This window comes from Schistocerca piceifrons, chromosome 1 (genome assembly GCF_021461385.2).
Source record: "Schistocerca piceifrons isolate TAMUIC-IGC-003096 chromosome 1, iqSchPice1.1, whole genome shotgun sequence".
NCBI classification, from domain to species: Eukaryota; Metazoa; Arthropoda; class Insecta; order Orthoptera; family Acrididae; genus Schistocerca; species Schistocerca piceifrons.
The window spans coordinates 1104971522-1104989386 of NC_060138.1; the positions used below are offsets into that span (position 1 = coordinate 1104971522).

General features: G+C 43.0%; 1 protein-coding gene across 1 annotated transcript in view; it reads left to right on the forward strand.

Annotated features, from left to right (window-relative positions):
* LOC124799346 (putative inorganic phosphate cotransporter) overlaps positions 1 to 17591 on the forward strand; it is a 163537-nt gene extending 145946 nt beyond the window's left edge. The window contains exons 8-10 of the mRNA XM_047262918.1: positions 1204 to 1448; positions 15490 to 15625; positions 17134 to 17591. Of these exons, the coding sequence (XP_047118874.1) occupies positions 1204 to 1448; positions 15490 to 15625; positions 17134 to 17168 (416 nt within the window). The 3' untranslated portion in view covers positions 17169 to 17591. The remainder of the gene's footprint in view (positions 1 to 1203; positions 1449 to 15489; positions 15626 to 17133) is intronic.
* Positions 17592 to 17865: the final 274 nt, after the last annotated feature.

Genomic DNA, 17865 nt, shown 5'->3' on the forward strand with positions numbered 1-17865 from the left:
AAATTAAAGAGACGTTTGGAGAAAAGAGAACCACTTGCATGAATATCAAGACCTCAGATGGAAACCCAGTTCCAAGCAAAGAAGGGAAAGCAGAAAGGTGGAAGGAGTATATACAGGGTCTATACAAAAGCGATGGTCCTAAGGACAGTGTTATAGAAATGGAGGAGAAATGGTTCAAATGGCTCTGAGCACTATGGGACTTACATCCGAGGTCATCAGTCCCCTAGAACTTAGAACTACTTAAACCTAACTAACCTAAGGACATCAGACACATCCATGCCCGAGGCAGGATTCTAACCTGCGACCGTAGCAGTTGCGCGGTTCCGGACTGCGCGCCTAGAACCGCGAGACCACCGCGGCCGGCCTATCACGTAACTCCCCTTACCTGAGCAACAACCGCAATTGTCGGAAGCGCCATCTGTTCCAGCCGCAAACAATATACGAACGCTTACCTCAACGGCTGTCACGTTGTAGGGTGAACAGGCGCAGAGCACGTGGGCAGTGTACTAGAGTTGGGCAACACAATTCCTTTTCCCGATTCGATTCCTACGATTCAGTCTCACATAGCGAATCGATTCCTACGATTCGTTCACGATTCTTTCACGATTCATTCTAGTCTGCGATGGCACGATTCTTACGGAATGCAAAACGTTCTACATCTTACTCGCAGATGGCAGGACATGTCTGAAATTTTCAATGGGGTTAGAATCGGACTGTGTCATGATAAGATATGCCAGAAATAGTTTATGTATAAGTAAACATGCAATAATGTTACAAGTGTGATTCTCGAATTATACGTGTAATGCCTTAATTGATGAAAGGTCACGTTTGATTTGATTGCGTCTATTGTTTTATTTCAGTATGCCTGTAAAGAGGAGTCGATTTGTGCGAAAGGTGGTGCAAAATTGCTTCCTTTGTTCGCTCGAATCCTCCATTTGACTGCCATCTGGCGGTCGTAATCATTCGGCACGACTCGGCACGATTCGGAAGTTGCCTTCGAAGCACAGCGTACTAAGAATCGATGAATCGTTGGAACTTGGAATCGTCACGACTCGGAAACACGCAATCGTTCTTACGATTCTTTTGAACGACGATTCGTCCGGATCACGATTCGATTCTTACGATTCTTCATTTAGAGTCGTTCAAATGAACGACTCATTGACGAATCGCCACAACTCTACAGTGTACGGTGTGGCGTTGCAGGCCACTGGTGTCCGGCGGCGGCGCTGCTGGCGCTCAGCGTCATCAAGGTGGAGAACCCGGCGGCCTCGGTGGCGCTGCTGACCGTCGCCGTGGGCTGCAATGGCGTCACCATCATGGGCTTCCAGCTCAACCACATCGACCTGGCGCGGAACTTCTCTGGGGTCATGATGGGCATCACCACTGGCATCGCCACACTCATGTCTATTGCTGCGCCGCTGTACGTGGGAGCCGTAGTCAAGGAGAATGTGAGTACTGTAAGGTGTCAGGCAAAGCCAACACCGTCCATGAAAACCCTGACATGATAGCAAATCCGGAAGTATGTCACATGTTGTTGTTGTGGTCTTCAGTCCTGAGACTGGTTTGATGCAGCTCTCCATGTGCAAGCTTCTTCATCTCCCAGTACCTACTGCAACCTACATCCTTCTGAATCTGCTTGGTGTATTCATCTCTTGGTCTCCCTCTACGATTTTTACCCTCCACACTGTCCTCCAATACTAAATTGGTGATCCCTTGATGCCTCAGAACATGTCCTACCAACCGATCCCTTCTTCTAGTCAAGTTGTGCCACAAACTTCTCTTCTCCCCAATCCTATTCAACACGTCCTCATTAGTTATGTGATCTACCCATCTAATCTTCAGCATTCTTCTGTAGCACCACATTTCGAAACCTTCTATTCTCTTCTTGTCTAAACTATTTATCATCCATGTTTCAGTTCCATACATGGCTACACTCCATACACTTAAATCTATACTCGATGTTAACAAATTTCTCTTCTTCAGAAACGTTTTCTTTCCCATTGCCAGTCTACATTTTATATCCTCTGTACTTCGACCATCATCAGTTATTTTGCTCCCCAAATAGCAAAACTCCTTTACTACTTTAAGTGTCTCATTTCCTAATCTCATTCCCTCAGCATCACCCGACTTAATTCGACTACATTCCATTATCCTCGTTTTGCTTTTGTTGATGTTCATCTTATATCCTCCTTTCAAGACACTACCCATTCCGTTCAACTGCTCTTCCAAGTCCTTTGCTGTCTCTGCCAAAACTGCAATGTCATCGGCAATCTTCAAAGTTTTCATTTCTTCTCCTTGTACTTTAATTCCTACTCCAATTTTTTCTTTTGTTTCCTTTATTGCTTGCTCAATATACAGATTGAATAACATCGAGGATAGGCTACAACCCTGTCTCACTCCCTTCTCTACCACTGCTTTCCTTTCGTGCCCCTCGACTCTTATAACAGCCCTCTGGTTCTGGACAAATTGTAAATAGCCTTTCTCTCCCTGTATACTGCCCCTGCCACCTTTAGAATTTAAAAGAGTGTTCCATTCAAGATTGTCAAAAGCTTTCTCTAAGTCTACAAATGATAGAAACGTAGGTTTGCCTTTCCTTAATCTAGCTTCTAAGATAAGTCGTAGGGCCAGTACTGCCGTAATTTTTTCCGAGGGCATGCAGCTTTACTATGTCACATAGCTCCGAATAAATCCTGACGTTAAATTAACCAAAGTAATACGATCAATGAGTGAGCAAATGGAATACCACAGACTAACACAAGAACGCCTAAATGCATGTCATACCTTCCCACCGTGAAACAGACGCAGTTCTGAGGGGAGAAACGAGAGCAGAAGCCGAGAGCAGAACCGTGATAAGCTAGAAGGCCCTACGATAAGGGACGGACACCCACATTACCGGCCGACCGCCTAGACCCCCCCCCCCCCCAGCCCATGTTAAAAGATAGAGCCCTCCAGAAGAACAGTATAGATCTTACGATAACACTAAAAGGGCCACACCAGCTGCAAGTTTTAGCGTGAGACTATACGCATCTCTGTTACGTTGGAAACGCCAAAAACATTGCCCCACCACGAAAAGTATAACGTTTCTCATTGGATAGTCAGAATTTTTGTAGGTGGAACTTAAGGTTAACATTGAGACTCTGATTGGTCAGTTGAAAACACAGCCAGATAGTTTTTCTTAAACCAACTTAGGTAAATTGTAGTAAGGAGAATATAGAAAGAGTTGTTTCCGAGACGGCAAGGTGTGTGGAGCTGCGCCGCCCGCTGCCCCCTGACACTGCCTAACGAACGACAAGGTAATGAACACGCGCGATGCCGCATAAGGGCGCATAAGGCTTCACTCAGAACTGCAGAAGTCTCATCTATTACATCCCCTTTTTGCATAATACTAATGTCGATCGTCAATTAAAGCTCATGGTATTCGCATTTGCTATGAGAAGCTAAAATCTGAAACGCGATGATTTTTCCGTTATATAATTATTGAGAAGCCATATCAGCCACTGTAATTTACGACAAGTTAAATAAGTAATTAAAGATAATTGAGGGTCACTGTAGACGATTTTGATAGTTTTGTCTTTTATGACACTTAACTTAAACCTAGATTATAGATGTGATATGGCATAGGTCATCCTTCGACCCATTATAGGACTTGGAAACCCATTCAGGGAATATTCGTTCACATTTTTGTGAACGCAGTTGGTTTTTATCATCATGTATTCAAATTTTTCCTTTTATCAATAGTGAAATTTATAAACAATGTTTTGTGAGTAGAATAAAAATTCCAATGGTAAACTTAACTACTTTCTCGACGTTATTTTACCAGCTAACTAAAAATAGGAAAGCCTTGAACCCCTTCCACTAAATTTAGTTAGTATTAACATTCTTTTACAGAGACTGCAGTGGAGCTGACGCTGAAATCATTAAGTATTTGGTTATATCATCGCTAGTCTCACTGAACTCTTCTGAACTCTCCACGTCATGTGTGGTCTGGCGTCTCCTTACCAGCAACAGATCCCAGGTTAAAACTAGTCAATTCCCTAAAAAACACGCTCAGAGCGTCGTTGCGCGAAAGTGGTAGGGAGACACGACTTAGAACAAACAGCCACCACGCAGAATGTTAGAGTACCGCTGGAATGTGTATTAGTGGTAATAGTAGTAGTAGTAGTAGTAGTGATATCAGGAATAGAAGTATTGGATAAGTTGTGGTATTACACAACAGTTCTTGCTGTGGAAAAATGTAAGTTAATGTGGATTAGTAGGAAGAACAAACCTGTAATGTTCTGTTACAGAATTACTAGCATCCTGCTTGACACAGTCAAATCGTTTAAATATCTGGGCATAACTCTGCAAAGCAATATGAAATGGAACGAGCATATGAGAACTCTGTTAGGGAAGGAGAATGGTCGACTTCGGTCTATTGGGAGAATGTTAGAAATAGTGGTTCACCTGTAAAGGGGATTGCATGTAAGACTCTGGTGGAACTGGTTCTTGGATACTGATCGAGGAGGAGGAGATTCGTGTTTAAATTCCCTTCAGCAGTGAGGTCATTAGAGACGGAGCACAGGGTCGTATTAGGGAAGGATGGCGAAGGAAATCAACCGTGCCCTTTCAAAGGAACCATCCCGGCATTTGCCTGAAGTGATTTAGGGAAATCACGGAAAGCTCAAATCAGGATGGCCGGACGCCGGTTTGAACCATCGTCCCCCGAATGCGAGTGCAGTGTGCTAACCACTGCGCTACCAGTACTGCTCGAGTGTTTGGGATACCTACCTGGTCGGACTGGAGGAAGATATTGAAGCAATTCAGAGACGGGTTGCTAGATTTGTTACCGGCAAGTTCGAACAACACGTGTTACGGAGATGCTTTGGCAACTCAAATGGTAATCCCTGAAGGAAAGACGACATTCTTTTGAAGAACCACTATTGAGAAAATTTAGGGAACCGGCATTGGAAGCTGGCTGCCGAACGATTTTGCTGCCCTCAGCATACATTGCGCATAAGGACGATAAGATTCGAGAAATTAGGGCTTAGATGGAGCGATACAAACAGTCATTTTTCCCTTGCTCTATTTGTGAGTGGAAGAGGAAAGGAAATGAGTAGTGGTGGTATAGGGTATCCTCTGTCACGCACTGTACGGTGGCTTGCAAAGTATATATGTAGATTCAGTTCCAAGTGCAAAAAAAAAAAAAAAAAAAAAAAGGTATAGGTCGAACGAGTGTTTTGTAAGCCGCCTCCTTTGCTGATGGACTACATTTTCTAAGGACTCTCCCAATGAATCTCAGCCTGGCACCCGCCTTACCAACAATTAATTTTATATGATCATTCCACTTCAAATCGTTCCGCACGCATACTCCCAGATATTTTACAGAAGTAACTGCTACCAGTGTTTGTTCCGCTATCATATAATCATACAATAAAGGATCCTTCTACCTATGTATTCGCAATACATTACATTTGTCTATGTTAAGGGTCAGTTGCCACTCCCTGCACCAAGTGCCTATCCGCTGCAGATCTTCCTGCATTTCGCTGCAATTTTCTAATGCTGCAACTTCTGTGTATACTACAGCATCATCCGCGAAAAACTGTGTTTACGAAGTTAAGAATGGGAGGGTGCAGTGGTCCGGCAGCTCTCTGTGAGCCACAGACTTCTGTGACCCTTGATGTTGTGTAAAGAGCGATGCCACCGACCGGCGGATGATTGGAAACGAATGATTTGGAATGATGAGTCAGAAGGGATTAGGTTTGGTGAAAACATGGAGAACGTTGCCTGCCATCGTGTTTAGTACCAATAGTAAAGTATGGAGCGGGTAGTGTTCGAGTGTGTGGGTGATTTTCATGGCTAGGGTGTGGTTTCCTCACTGAGCTTAGGAAAACGCTAAATGGGGAAGGATATGAATATTTTACAGCGTTGTGTACTGTGTACACTGGAGGAGCAGGTCGGTGACTATGATTGTATCAGCATGACAATGCACCCTGTCATAAAGCAGCATCTGTGAGCCAACGGTTTGTGGACGATAATATTCCTGAAATGGAATGACCAGAGTTCCGATCTGAACCCAATGGAACACGTTCGGTATGAGTTAGAACATCGACTGTGCTTCAGAACCCTGCATCCAACACCACCACCTTGTTTGGTTTCGGTTCTTGAGGAAGAATGGGTGCCATTTCTCCACAGACATTCAGACACCTCACTGAAAGTGTCCCCAGTGGAGTTCAAACCGTCACAAAGGCGAAGTTTTCACGTGTCTCATATTTTCAGCGCTTTTACGATAGTGTACTCATCCCTCACATATCTTCCAAATACGATGGAAAAGGTAAAACTTATTAGCGCTTTTACGAAAGTATACAGTTATTAACTCATCCCTCACACATCTCACAAATAGGGCCGAAATGGGGCTGACAGTTTTGAGTGCTCTGTTTAATGACCGAGCGGGATGGCGCAGTGGTTATCACACACTGGACTCGCATTCAAGAGGAAGACGGTTGAAACCCGTCTCCGGTCATCCTGATTAAGGTTTTCCGTGATTTCCCCAAAACGTTTCAGGAAAATGCTGGGATGGTTCCTTTGAAAGGGCACTGCAGATTTCCTTTCCAATCCTTCCCTAATCCGAACTTATGCTCCGTCTCTAATGACCTCGTTGTCGACGGGACGTTAAACACTAATCTCCTCCTCCTCCTCTGTTTAATGAAATGAGTGGTGGAGGAGGAGGTTGGCTCCAACTTCACTTGACAAAGAAGGCAAAGTTCTAGGTTTGACTCACAGTCCGACGCAATGATTTAACCTGTCTATAATTTTCAAAACAGCGGATATTAAGCTGTATAGTAAAATATTAATTCTAGGAATAGTCCCCTAGACGGCGGCTAAGCCATTTCTCAGCATTACCGTTCCTTTCAAGAGTGTTAGTCCAGCAGGAGAATTCCCCCTACTGTTCTCTAAGTTTGCCTAGTAGGGTAGGTGTACTGTCAGTAGTGGACCTGTTGGAGTGAGTCGTGGGTCGTGTATAGATGGTCGAAACGAATACTGTGTTTTTCTTCCCCACCGAAGAAGAGGAATTATTTTATCTCATACACACAAGTAAAATATTTATTTATTTTCACATATGCAAGACCAATGCAGTTTACAGAAAGAACTCTATTTCTCAAGGAAGCGTTGCTTTGAAAAACGACTTTAATATTCATATATATTAAGTTCCGAAAGAATTGCCGGCCGCTGTGGCCGAGCGGTTCTAGGCGATTCAGTCCGGAACCGCGCTGCTGCTACGGTCGCAGGTTCGAATTCTGCCTCGGGCATGGACATGTCTGATGTCCTTCGGTTAGTTAGGTTTAAGTAGTTCTAAGTGTAGTGGACTGATGACTTCAGATGTTAAGTCCCATAGTGCTCAGAGCCATTTGAACCATTTTGAACCCAAAGAATTTTCTGTTTACGAGAAGATTTAGTTTCCAGAAACAGTGTAGTTGGTCAAAACATCTTCTGTCTGGAAATAACTTGTTATTCAAGAAGGTATATAAAATACGTCAAGAATTTTAGTTAGAGGATGAATTTTTATTTCAAGAAGATGTTTTTGTTTTCAAGAAGAACTTTAGTTTCAAGAATATTTTCGTGAAACTGCTTGAAAAGACAGTTTGGCCCCGCGCTGGGTAGCCGCGTGGTATTAGGCACTTTGTCACAGTTCGCGAGGCAGCCCCCCCTCGCCCGGAGGTTCGAGTCCTCCCTCGGGCCTGAGCGTGTGGTTCAAATGGTGCTCTTAGCACTATGGGACTCAACTTCTAAGGTCATCAGTCCCCTAGAGCTTAGAACTACTTAAACCTAACTAACCTAAGGACAGCACACACATCCATGCGCGAGGCAGGATTCGAACCTGCGACCGTAGCGGTCGCGTGTTTCCAGACTGTAGCGCCTAGAACCGCTCGGCCACCCCAGCAGGCTGTGCGTGTGTTTGTTGTCCTTAGCTTAAGTTAGTTTAAGTTAAATAGTTAGATTAAGTAGTATGTAAACCTAAGGACCGATGACCTCAGCAACTTGGTCAAAAAAAAAAAAAAAAAAAAAAAAAAAAAAAAAAAAAAAAAAAAAAAAAAAAAAAAAAAGAGACAGTTTGTTAATGCTTGAAAAGGAAAGGTACCAAGAAAATCAGATGCAGTTGATACTCGTAAATGCTAGATGAACGGATGCCACCTGAACGCCAAATTCTTAAAAAGAGACAAAGAGTAATAGGATATTTTTGAGAAAAGGGCGGAGAATTAATTATTATTGAAATCCCCTCCGTCACGCATCGCCCGAGGTCTCGTGTAGTGTATACATATATGCGAACGTAAACAATGGAAAATAATGAGGCTTCTGTGATGCACCGCATTCTGGTAAGACGTGAGTTTTAAATTTACACTAAAGTTCGATATGTTATCTAAAATAGCTGTTAAACACAGGGTGGTTATAATTGAAGTACAGTTATTCACGTAGGTCCTGTGAGGGCTATAATTATCGTATTGAAGCGAAAATTGGTAGATATGCTATTGCGTTACTGCGGAACCGATTTAGGCTGGGAAAAATTAGTTCCATTTGTGACTACCAGGTGAAAACCTGGCACTGTACACTGCATGAGATTCACGCTTTCATTTGACAAGCCATAACGGGGGTGGGTAGTATGGCTGCCGAGAAGAGACACCGTGCAGTGTTCGTGGAACAGTTTTATACGAACAGCAGTAATTACAGTGCTGCATTGAGAGAGTATCGCCGACTGAAAGGTCTGTGGAGAAGCCCATTGTCATTAAATGTTTGAAAGAGGATGATACTGAAATTCGAAAACACTTGTGAGCTGGATGTGGCACCTAGAAGGTTCAAATGGCTCTGAGCACTATGGGACTTAACTTCTGAGGTCATCAGTCCCCTAGAACTTAGAACTACTTAAACCTAACTAACCTAAAAACATCACACACATCCATGCCCGAGGCAGGATTCGAACCTGCGACCGTAGCGGTCGCGCGGTTCCAGACTGTAGCGCCTAGAACCGCGCGGTCACCTAGAAGGGGAAGACGTCCAATCCCCATGGAAGTTACTGACGAGGTTGTTGTTCCTGTAATTGGCCACACGTCCCTAGGATAGTGCTAGTGCACGTGGAATATGCGACAATTGTTCATACTATGGTCACAGCACGGAAAGTTTTGCGGTATATTTTACACTGTTACCCGTACAAGATGCAGACGGTACAGGAACTGAAACCCCATGATCCGTAGCAACGTTCTGAATTTGCTCCTCTGTTTCTGGCACGGATGGAAGTTGACGTGATGTGGCCGGGAAATATTCTATGGGGGTCCGAGGCAACTTCTACATTACAGGGTGCATTGAATACACAGAATTGCCGAATCTGGGGTACTGTTAAACCACGTGTTGTGCAGGAAGAGTCACTGCACTGGCCGCATGTGACTGTGTGTGACGTGGATTGACGAGCACCTTTACAGGGTGAAAAGTATTTAAACCGACAAACTCTGGGAGGTTGTAGGGGACATCAAAACAAATATTTTTCCCTAATGTCATTTTTTCCTATGATGATTATTTAAACCGGTGGAGGCCGTATTACGCTCTTCACTTGTTAGAGGCTGTATTACGGTTGGTTTGTGGGATTAAAGGGACCAGACTGCTACGGTCATCGGTCCCGGCTGTATTACGATCTTCAGTTGTTCGAGGGCGTATTACGCTCTTCAGTTGTAGACAACTGCTGTCCACCAGTGTAGTAGTGCATTGTCTCTGTTTGCTAATGGAGCGATACACCTGGAGTGAGTACACTGACATGCTTGGTGCGTACTACGTAGCGCACCACAACGAACGAGCTGCACAGCGGGTTTAACCACAACAATATCCTAATCGCCGTATCCCGCATCATGCGACCTTTGCTGCTGTGTACCAACGTCTGCGTGAGACCGGGTCATTTAGCAGATTACCTTGACAGGGACGTCGTCGCACAGTTAGAACGCTGCAATTTGAGAAAGCTGTATTGCAGCACGTGGAGCGGAATCCTTCAATCAGCACTCGTGCAAAGAACAGTCCTTCGAGAGCAAGTGTTACGTCCATTTCACTTACAGCGTATCCACAAACTGGAACCAGTTGATTATCCACCCAGAGCACATTTTTCGCAGTACCTGGGACACTGTGAAATGCATCCTACATTTCCATCCTCTGTGTTGTTTACCGATGAAGCAACGTTCGGGCGTGATGGAGTCTTGAACATGCACAATTCGCGTGTTTGAAGTGAGGATAACCCACATGCCACAGTTACTAGCGCTCATCAAGTGCGGTTCTTCGTTAATGTGTGGTTCGGTGTTGTTGGGACTGTTTAATTGGGCCATATCTGCTACCTAGGCCATTAAATGGCAGGCACTATTACAATTTTCTCGCCAGACCATTGGCGGAATTGCTGGAAAACGTCCCGCTCTCTACAAGACAATGCATGTGGTTCCTACATGACGGGGCGCCGGCACATTTCAGTCGTCGTGAGCGTCGATTCCTGGACCGACGGTTCCCAGAAACGTGGATTGGCAGAGGTGGTCCTGTACCATGGCCTGCTCGATCCCCAGATATGTCTCCTCTGGACTTTTTGTTGGTTTAATTAATTTGTCGCCAGAGAAATCTTCCTCTACCGGTTTAAATACTCCGCATAGGAAAAAATGACATTAGGGAAAAATATTTGTTTTGATGTCCTCTACAACCTCCCAGAGTTTGTCGGTTTAAATACTTTTCACCCTGCATACTCGGTCCGTCATCCTTTGGAGAGAATACTACCAAAGGGTCAGTCAAGTGTGTCGTGAAGTTTTCTTGTTATCGGGACCTTCTTGTGCAGCATGTGATACGTGTTTTCGAAGAAAGCAACTCTGTAGAAACCACTATTTCCATGCTACATGGGGTAACACATCATGTCGCTCGCCCAGAGAAAGATCTGCTTAATGGAGTCTTCCATGAACGGTATCTCCAGAGGTTTGACAGATGCATGACATACTAGGTCATATGGTGTGAATGCATGTGACATTTGTCTCTGGGGATATCTAAAAGAACGCACTAGCCAGGGACACGTTTGGTCTCTACCTGAACTGAAGAACAATGTACAGGTAAGGGTTGTTCAGATCCTGTCGCAACTGCTGTGAGCAACTGTTGGTCACGATATTTCACGAATGCAGCATGTAGTTGACGTCTCCGTTGCTCATACTCAATAAACTGTGTAAGCGGCGGTTAATAATAAAACAAACATTTTGCCTTTCTTTCTTGTTTGACCTTTCCTGCCTACGACCCGCTCCTGATCCATTCCATACGGAAAGAGTCCTTAAGTTTTTGTTGTATTCAAAGCTCCATATTCGCACCTGGTGGCCAACATCGGTTCCGCATTACCGCCCACACTGGACCTCTGTGAGTATCTGCACTTTAATTATAACCACCCAGTAATTCTCTTACATTAAATACTGTGAGAACTGCTACTGCAGTAAATGTAATGCTAAGGAAACCATAGTCTTTATAAAGACTATTTATGAAAACACTCTTTACACAAATTAATGCCAGTGGTTTTTTTTTTCTCCTGTGTTAACCTCTTCATTTCAGAGTAGCACTTGCAACTTACGTCCTCAATTATTTGCTGGATGTATTCCAATCTCTGCCTTCCTGTACAGTTTTTGCTCTCTATAGCTCCCTGAAGTACCATAGAAGTCATTCCCTCATGTCTTAAAAGATGTCCTATTATCCTGTCCCTTATCCTTATCAGTGTTTTCCTCATATTCCTTTCCTCTCCGATTCTGCGCAGAACTTCCTCATTACTTACCTTATCAGTCTACCCAATTTTCAACATCTCAACATCTGTAGCACCACATCTCAAATGCTTCGATTCTCTTCGGCGTAGGTTTTCCCACAGTCCATGTTTCACTACCGTACATTCTCAGAAATTTCTTACTCAAATTAAGGCCAATATTTGATATTAGTAGACTTCTCTTGGCCAGGAATTCCCTTTTTTGCCATTGCTAGTCTGCTTTTGATGTCCTCCTTGTTCCGTCCGTTATTGGTTATTTTACTTCCTACGTAGCAGAATTCCTTAACTTCATCTACTTCGTGACCGTCAATCCTGATGTTAAGTTTCTCGCTGTTCTCATTTCAACTACTTCTCATTACCTTCGTCTTTCTTCGATTTACCCTCAATCCATACTCTGTACTCATTAGACTGTTCATTTCGTTCAGTAGATCATGTAATTCTTCTTCATTTTCACTCAGGATAGCAATGTCATCAGCTAATCGTATCATTTATATCCTTTCACCTTGAATTTTAATTCCACTCCTGAACCTTTCTTTTATTTCCATCATCGCTTCCTCGATGTGCAGATTGAACAGTAGGGGAGAAAGGCTACATCTTTGTCTTACACCCTTTTTAATAAAAGTGTTTCGTTCTTGGTCGTCCACTCTTATTATTCCCTCTTCGCTGTTGTACGTATTGTATATGACCCGTCTCTCCCTATAACGTACCCCTACTTTTCTCAAAATTTCGAACATCTTGCACCATTTTACGTTGTCGAACGCTTTTTCCAGTTCGACAAATCCTACGAACGTGTCTTGATTTTTCTTTAGTCTTGCTCCCACTATTAACCGCAAAGTCAGATTTGCCTCTCTCGTGCCTTTACCTTTCCTAAAGCCAAACTGATCGTCATCTAGCGCATCCTCAATTTTCTTTTCCATTTTTCTGTATATTATTCTTGTAAGCAACGTGGATGCATGAGCTGTTAAGCTCATTGTACGGTAATTCTCGCACTTGTCAGCTCTTGCTGAATTTTGCGGATGATATTTTTCTGGAAGTCAGATGGTATGTCGCCAGACTTATACATTCTACACACCAACGTGAATAGTCGTTTTGTTGCTACTTCCCCCAATGATTTTAGAAATGCTGAAGGACTATTATCTATTCCTTCTGCCTTATTTGATCTTAAGTCCTCCAAAGCGCTTTTAAATTCTGATTCTAATACTGGATCCCCTATCTCTTCTAAATCGACTACTGTTTCTTCTTCTATCACATCAGACAAATCTTCCGCCTGATAGAGGCTTTCAATGTATTCTTTCCACCTATCCGCTCTCTCCTCTGCATTTAACATTGGAATTACAGTTGCACTCTTAATGTTATCACCCTTGCTTTTAATGTCATTGAAGGTTGTTTTAACTTTCCTGTATGCTGAACCTGTCCTTCCGATAATCATTTCTTTTTCGATGTCTTCACATTTTTCCTGCAGCCATTTCGTCTTTCCTTCCCTGAACTTCCTGTGTATTTCATTCCTCAGCGACTTTTATTTTTTTACTCCTGAGTTTCCCGGAACATTGTTGTACTTCCTCCTTTCATGGATCAACCATGGATTAACCATGGTTTCTTCGCAGTTACCTTCTCTCTGCCTATGACTTCCTTCCCTACTTCTGCGATGGCCCTTTTTAGAGATGTGCATTTCTCTTCAACTGTACTGTGTACTGAGCTATTCCTTATTGCTGTATCTGTAGCCTAAGAGAACTTCAGCCGTATCTTACCATTCCTTAATACTTCCGTATCCCACTTCTTTGCGTACTGATTGTTTCTGACCAATGTCTTAAACTTCAGCCTACTCTTCATCACTACTATTTTGTGATATGAATCTATGTCTGCTCCTGGGTACGCCTTACAATCCAGTATCTGATTTCGGAATCTCTGTCTGACCATGATGTAGTCTAACTGAAATCTTCCCGTATTACCCGGCCTTTTCCATGTATACCTCCTCCTCTTGTGATTCTTGAAGAGAGTATTCGCTATTACTAACTGAAACTTGTTACAGAACTCAATTAGTCTTTCTCCTCTCTCATTCATTGTCCCAAGCCCATATTCTCCTGTAACCTTTTCTTCTTCTCCTTCCCCTACAACTGCATTCCCGTCTCCCATGACTATTAGATTTTCATATCCCTTTACATACTGTATTACCCTTTCAATATCCTCATACACTTTCTCTATCTCTTCATCTTCAGCTTGCGACGTCGGCATGTATACCTGAACTATCGTTATCGGTGTTGGTTTGCTGTCGATTCTGATAAGAACAACCCTATCACTGAACTGTTAACAGTAACACACTCTCTAACTTACGTTCCTATTCATAACAAATCCTACTCCAGTTATACAATTTTCTGCTGCTGTTGATCTTACCCTATACACATCTGACGCCGCGCGCGATTAGCCGAGCGATCTAAGGCGTTGCAGTGATGGACTGTGCGGCTGGTCCCGGCGGAGGTTCGAGTCCTCCCTCGGGCATGGGTGTGTGTGTTTGTCCTTAAGATAATTTAGGTTAAGTAGCGTGTAAGCTTAGGGACTGATGACCTTAGCAGTTAAGTCCCATAATATTTCACACACATTTGAACATTTTTTGAACACATCTGACCAGAAATGCTTGACTTTTTTTGACTTCATTTCACTGACCCCTACTATATCTAACTTGAGCCATTTCCCTTTTCGGATTTTCTAGTTTCTCTACCGCGTTTAAGCTTCTGACCTTCCACGCCACGACTTGTAGAAAGTTATCCTTCCATTGATTCTGCAATCTTTGGTAACCTCCCCCTTGGCAGTCCCCTCCCGGAGATCCGAATGGGGGACTATCCCCCCCCCCCCCCTTTTGCCAATGGAGAGATCATCATGACACTTCTTCAGTTACAGGCCACATGTCCTGTGGATGCACGATACGTGTCTTAATGAAGTGGTTTCCATTGCCTTCTGCATCCAGTGCATTGCCAGTGGCAAGGGTTTCTTAACTCATAAAAAGTTGAGAATAATCACTTCATAAGAATCTTTTATTTACTCTTCCTACAAATTATCGGAATTTTTGGAATCTAGGTTTCTGAATTAAGTTATCACTACAGAAAATAATGCTCACTGTAACTAGACCATCCTCATACAACACAGATGATGCTATTCTTCAACATTACTCGGCATGTGTTAAGTATATAGTATATGAATAGGCTTATTAGAAAAATCGAAAGGTTTTTGATATATAAGCTTTTCTGATAATTAGTTACGATGTCAGTTCGAAGCATTTATATGTCTGGAGTAGAATATGGGCAAGTGACTTTGACAAATAATGTCACATATTTTAACGACACATTTTCTTAATCTGTAGTACAGAAGCAGTTAGTCCGTGCTTTGTCTCTGTAGTAATATACGTTTGTCTTCATTCTGCATAACTCATGATGGGATTAACGTAATACAATATATGAATAAATTATGAAAAGAATGCCGAACGGCAGGAACGCCGCCATGAAGACACAGATAACGGCCTCCATCGACACAACACGAGATACCGTGACCATTAGGCTCGGCTTCATACACAGATGTGTCGATGGTTACCAGTTTATAATATGTACAAAATCTTTTGTCATACATAACGTATCCAAGAAATATATTTTTTTCTGTGATATGACTTGTGTTTTCTTACTACGACTTTCTGCAATAATTTTATGTTTGTTTCCCTTACGCAGACACTTGGAGAGTGGAGAATCGTGTTCCTCACCGCAGCTGGGTTCTTCTTCGTAGGCAATCTGATTTTTATCCTCTTTGCTAGCGGAGAAGTTCAACCCTGGAACGATCCAAATTACTCTAGAAAAAAGAAAACAGGTGAGTCTCAAAGCTAAATGTGATAATATCGTTCCACAGACCAAAAGACTTTGGAGCGTATGTTTGTTTCCGTTCTTACGATTTCATTCATTTCTGAACTGTGATATAAGACTGTAGTTATACCAAAGAGAGTGTCCCCTCGTTCCAAAGTATAAAACTGTATTTACAATAACGAAGATTGAGCTGCAAAACTGTAAGGGGAATTCCTTTTTTACACGTGGGGAATTATAAGATTTTAATGGTCAGATAAAAGTAAAAGTTCATTGTGGCCTAATTTCTAATGCCTTTTCATGTCTCATGGTTTCCGAGGGACACTGTTGAATCACAGTGATGCAAGGTTCAGTTGTTCGAATTGTTTCATGAATTAAGTGTAACGCACTGAAGTTGTCGGAGTTCCGTATACACGTAAACGCTTCTTGTGGAATCGCTCGAAGCATCGTGGTCAGGCGTTGCTGTATATTCACAACGACTGCGAATTTTCGTGAACAACATTGCACTGTCTTTGCTTATTTTCAGCTTTTCTGTTCTCATTCTCTAAGACAGCCGCCGATCATCCGAGAGCAACCGTCGCACTCGTGTCATTGCAAAATGAAGCGGAAAATTAGGCAAGTTTTGCCTCAGATTAGGGGAAACGGCGACGGAGACTCGTGGAATATTAATTCACGTATACGGTGTTGAATTAGTGAGTAAAACCTGTATGAGTGACTTAAACGCTTTAGAAACGGAAAGGACGTTGTGTAGCTGCGTTCGGGTCTACACCCACAAACCCTGATAACGTCGAATGTGTACGACAGATGCTTGCGGATGACCAGCGGCTGTCTTTGAGAATGAGAGCGGAAAAGAAGCAAAGACAGTGTAAGCAGTATTGTTCACGAATATTCGCAGACGTTGCGTATGGTCAACAAAGTATGACCACAGTGCTTCGAGCGATTCCACAGGAAGCGTTTGCTGACTGTTTCCAACAGCTTGACAACCGATGACAGAAGTGTTTTACGATTACTTTGAAGACCAGTAAAAGTATTTTGTTTGTAACTCTTGTCCCTTTATTTTCTGAGCCTATTCACCGAACTTTTCAGACGCATTTTGTTTGAAAATGACTGAGACGACTTGAGAAGGGCTCGATGCTCCAGGTATTAGCATTCCTTTGTGCCTTGAACTTCAGCTGTTTCTTGTGGGATACGTGGTTTCAAAAGAAAGGTTATTTATCGTTTCTCTGGAATCTGGGTTTCTTAATGCAAATCGTAGGTTCACTTCTACATGTTTGAGGGCACAATTCGTTTCTCGTTGTGAGATGGATCATACCTCTCCTTGGGTTCGTATACCGCAATTTCTATCCTTCGCGCATGTCTGGGAATAATTCATAAGCCCGAGGGGAGAGTCCTTTCTGCCCCACTCCCTTCGCCACTGGTTGCTCCTCCATAACTTCAGTTCAACTTAATTTCTGACATAACCACATCTTATATAATGTATTCATAGACAACTGAGAAAGAAAATATTACTTTTTGCAGACTACGGAGCGACTTCTGTGAAGGAGGCAGCGTGAACCAGCTCAAGAAACTGCAGGAAGTTCAGTGACCAACCTGTCCCAGGAAGCGAACCACTGATCTCAAGAACGAAGAAGCCCCGACTTAGTGTATGGTTACGTTACAAGAGACGGGCTGCCGTCGTTCTGAAACGTTTGGTTCGTTACACTGACTAGTCGTATGTTAGTTAAGTCGTATCGCAGTGCGAAGGAACGTGATTCTTTCAACTCAGTTTAATTTAAGCCTGAATCGCTACAAAACACTCGCGCAAACCGTATCAAGACTGCATGGACTGAGTGACGCAACTCACCTAATCAGCATATGGCGGCGAAAAAGTATTATTTGTGTAAACTCAGATGTAAGCATCTCAACATGTATTATTTTTCTGAAAAATATTAAAGCAAAATATTCTTAGAGATACTAAGCTATTTCCTCATTTTGGGTTGATTTAAGGAAAAATGTTTTTAAGTTTTTGGTATTATGGGACCAAACTGCTGAGATCATAAAAAAATGGCTCTGAGCACTATGGGACTCAACATCTTAGGTCATAAGTCCCCTAGAACTTAGAACTACTTAAACCTAACTAACCTAAGGACATCACACACAACCATGCCCGAGGCAGGATTCGAACCTGCGACCGTAGCAGTCCCGCGGTTCTGGACTGCAGGCTGAGATCATAGGTCCCTAAGATTACACACCACTTAATCTAACTTAAAC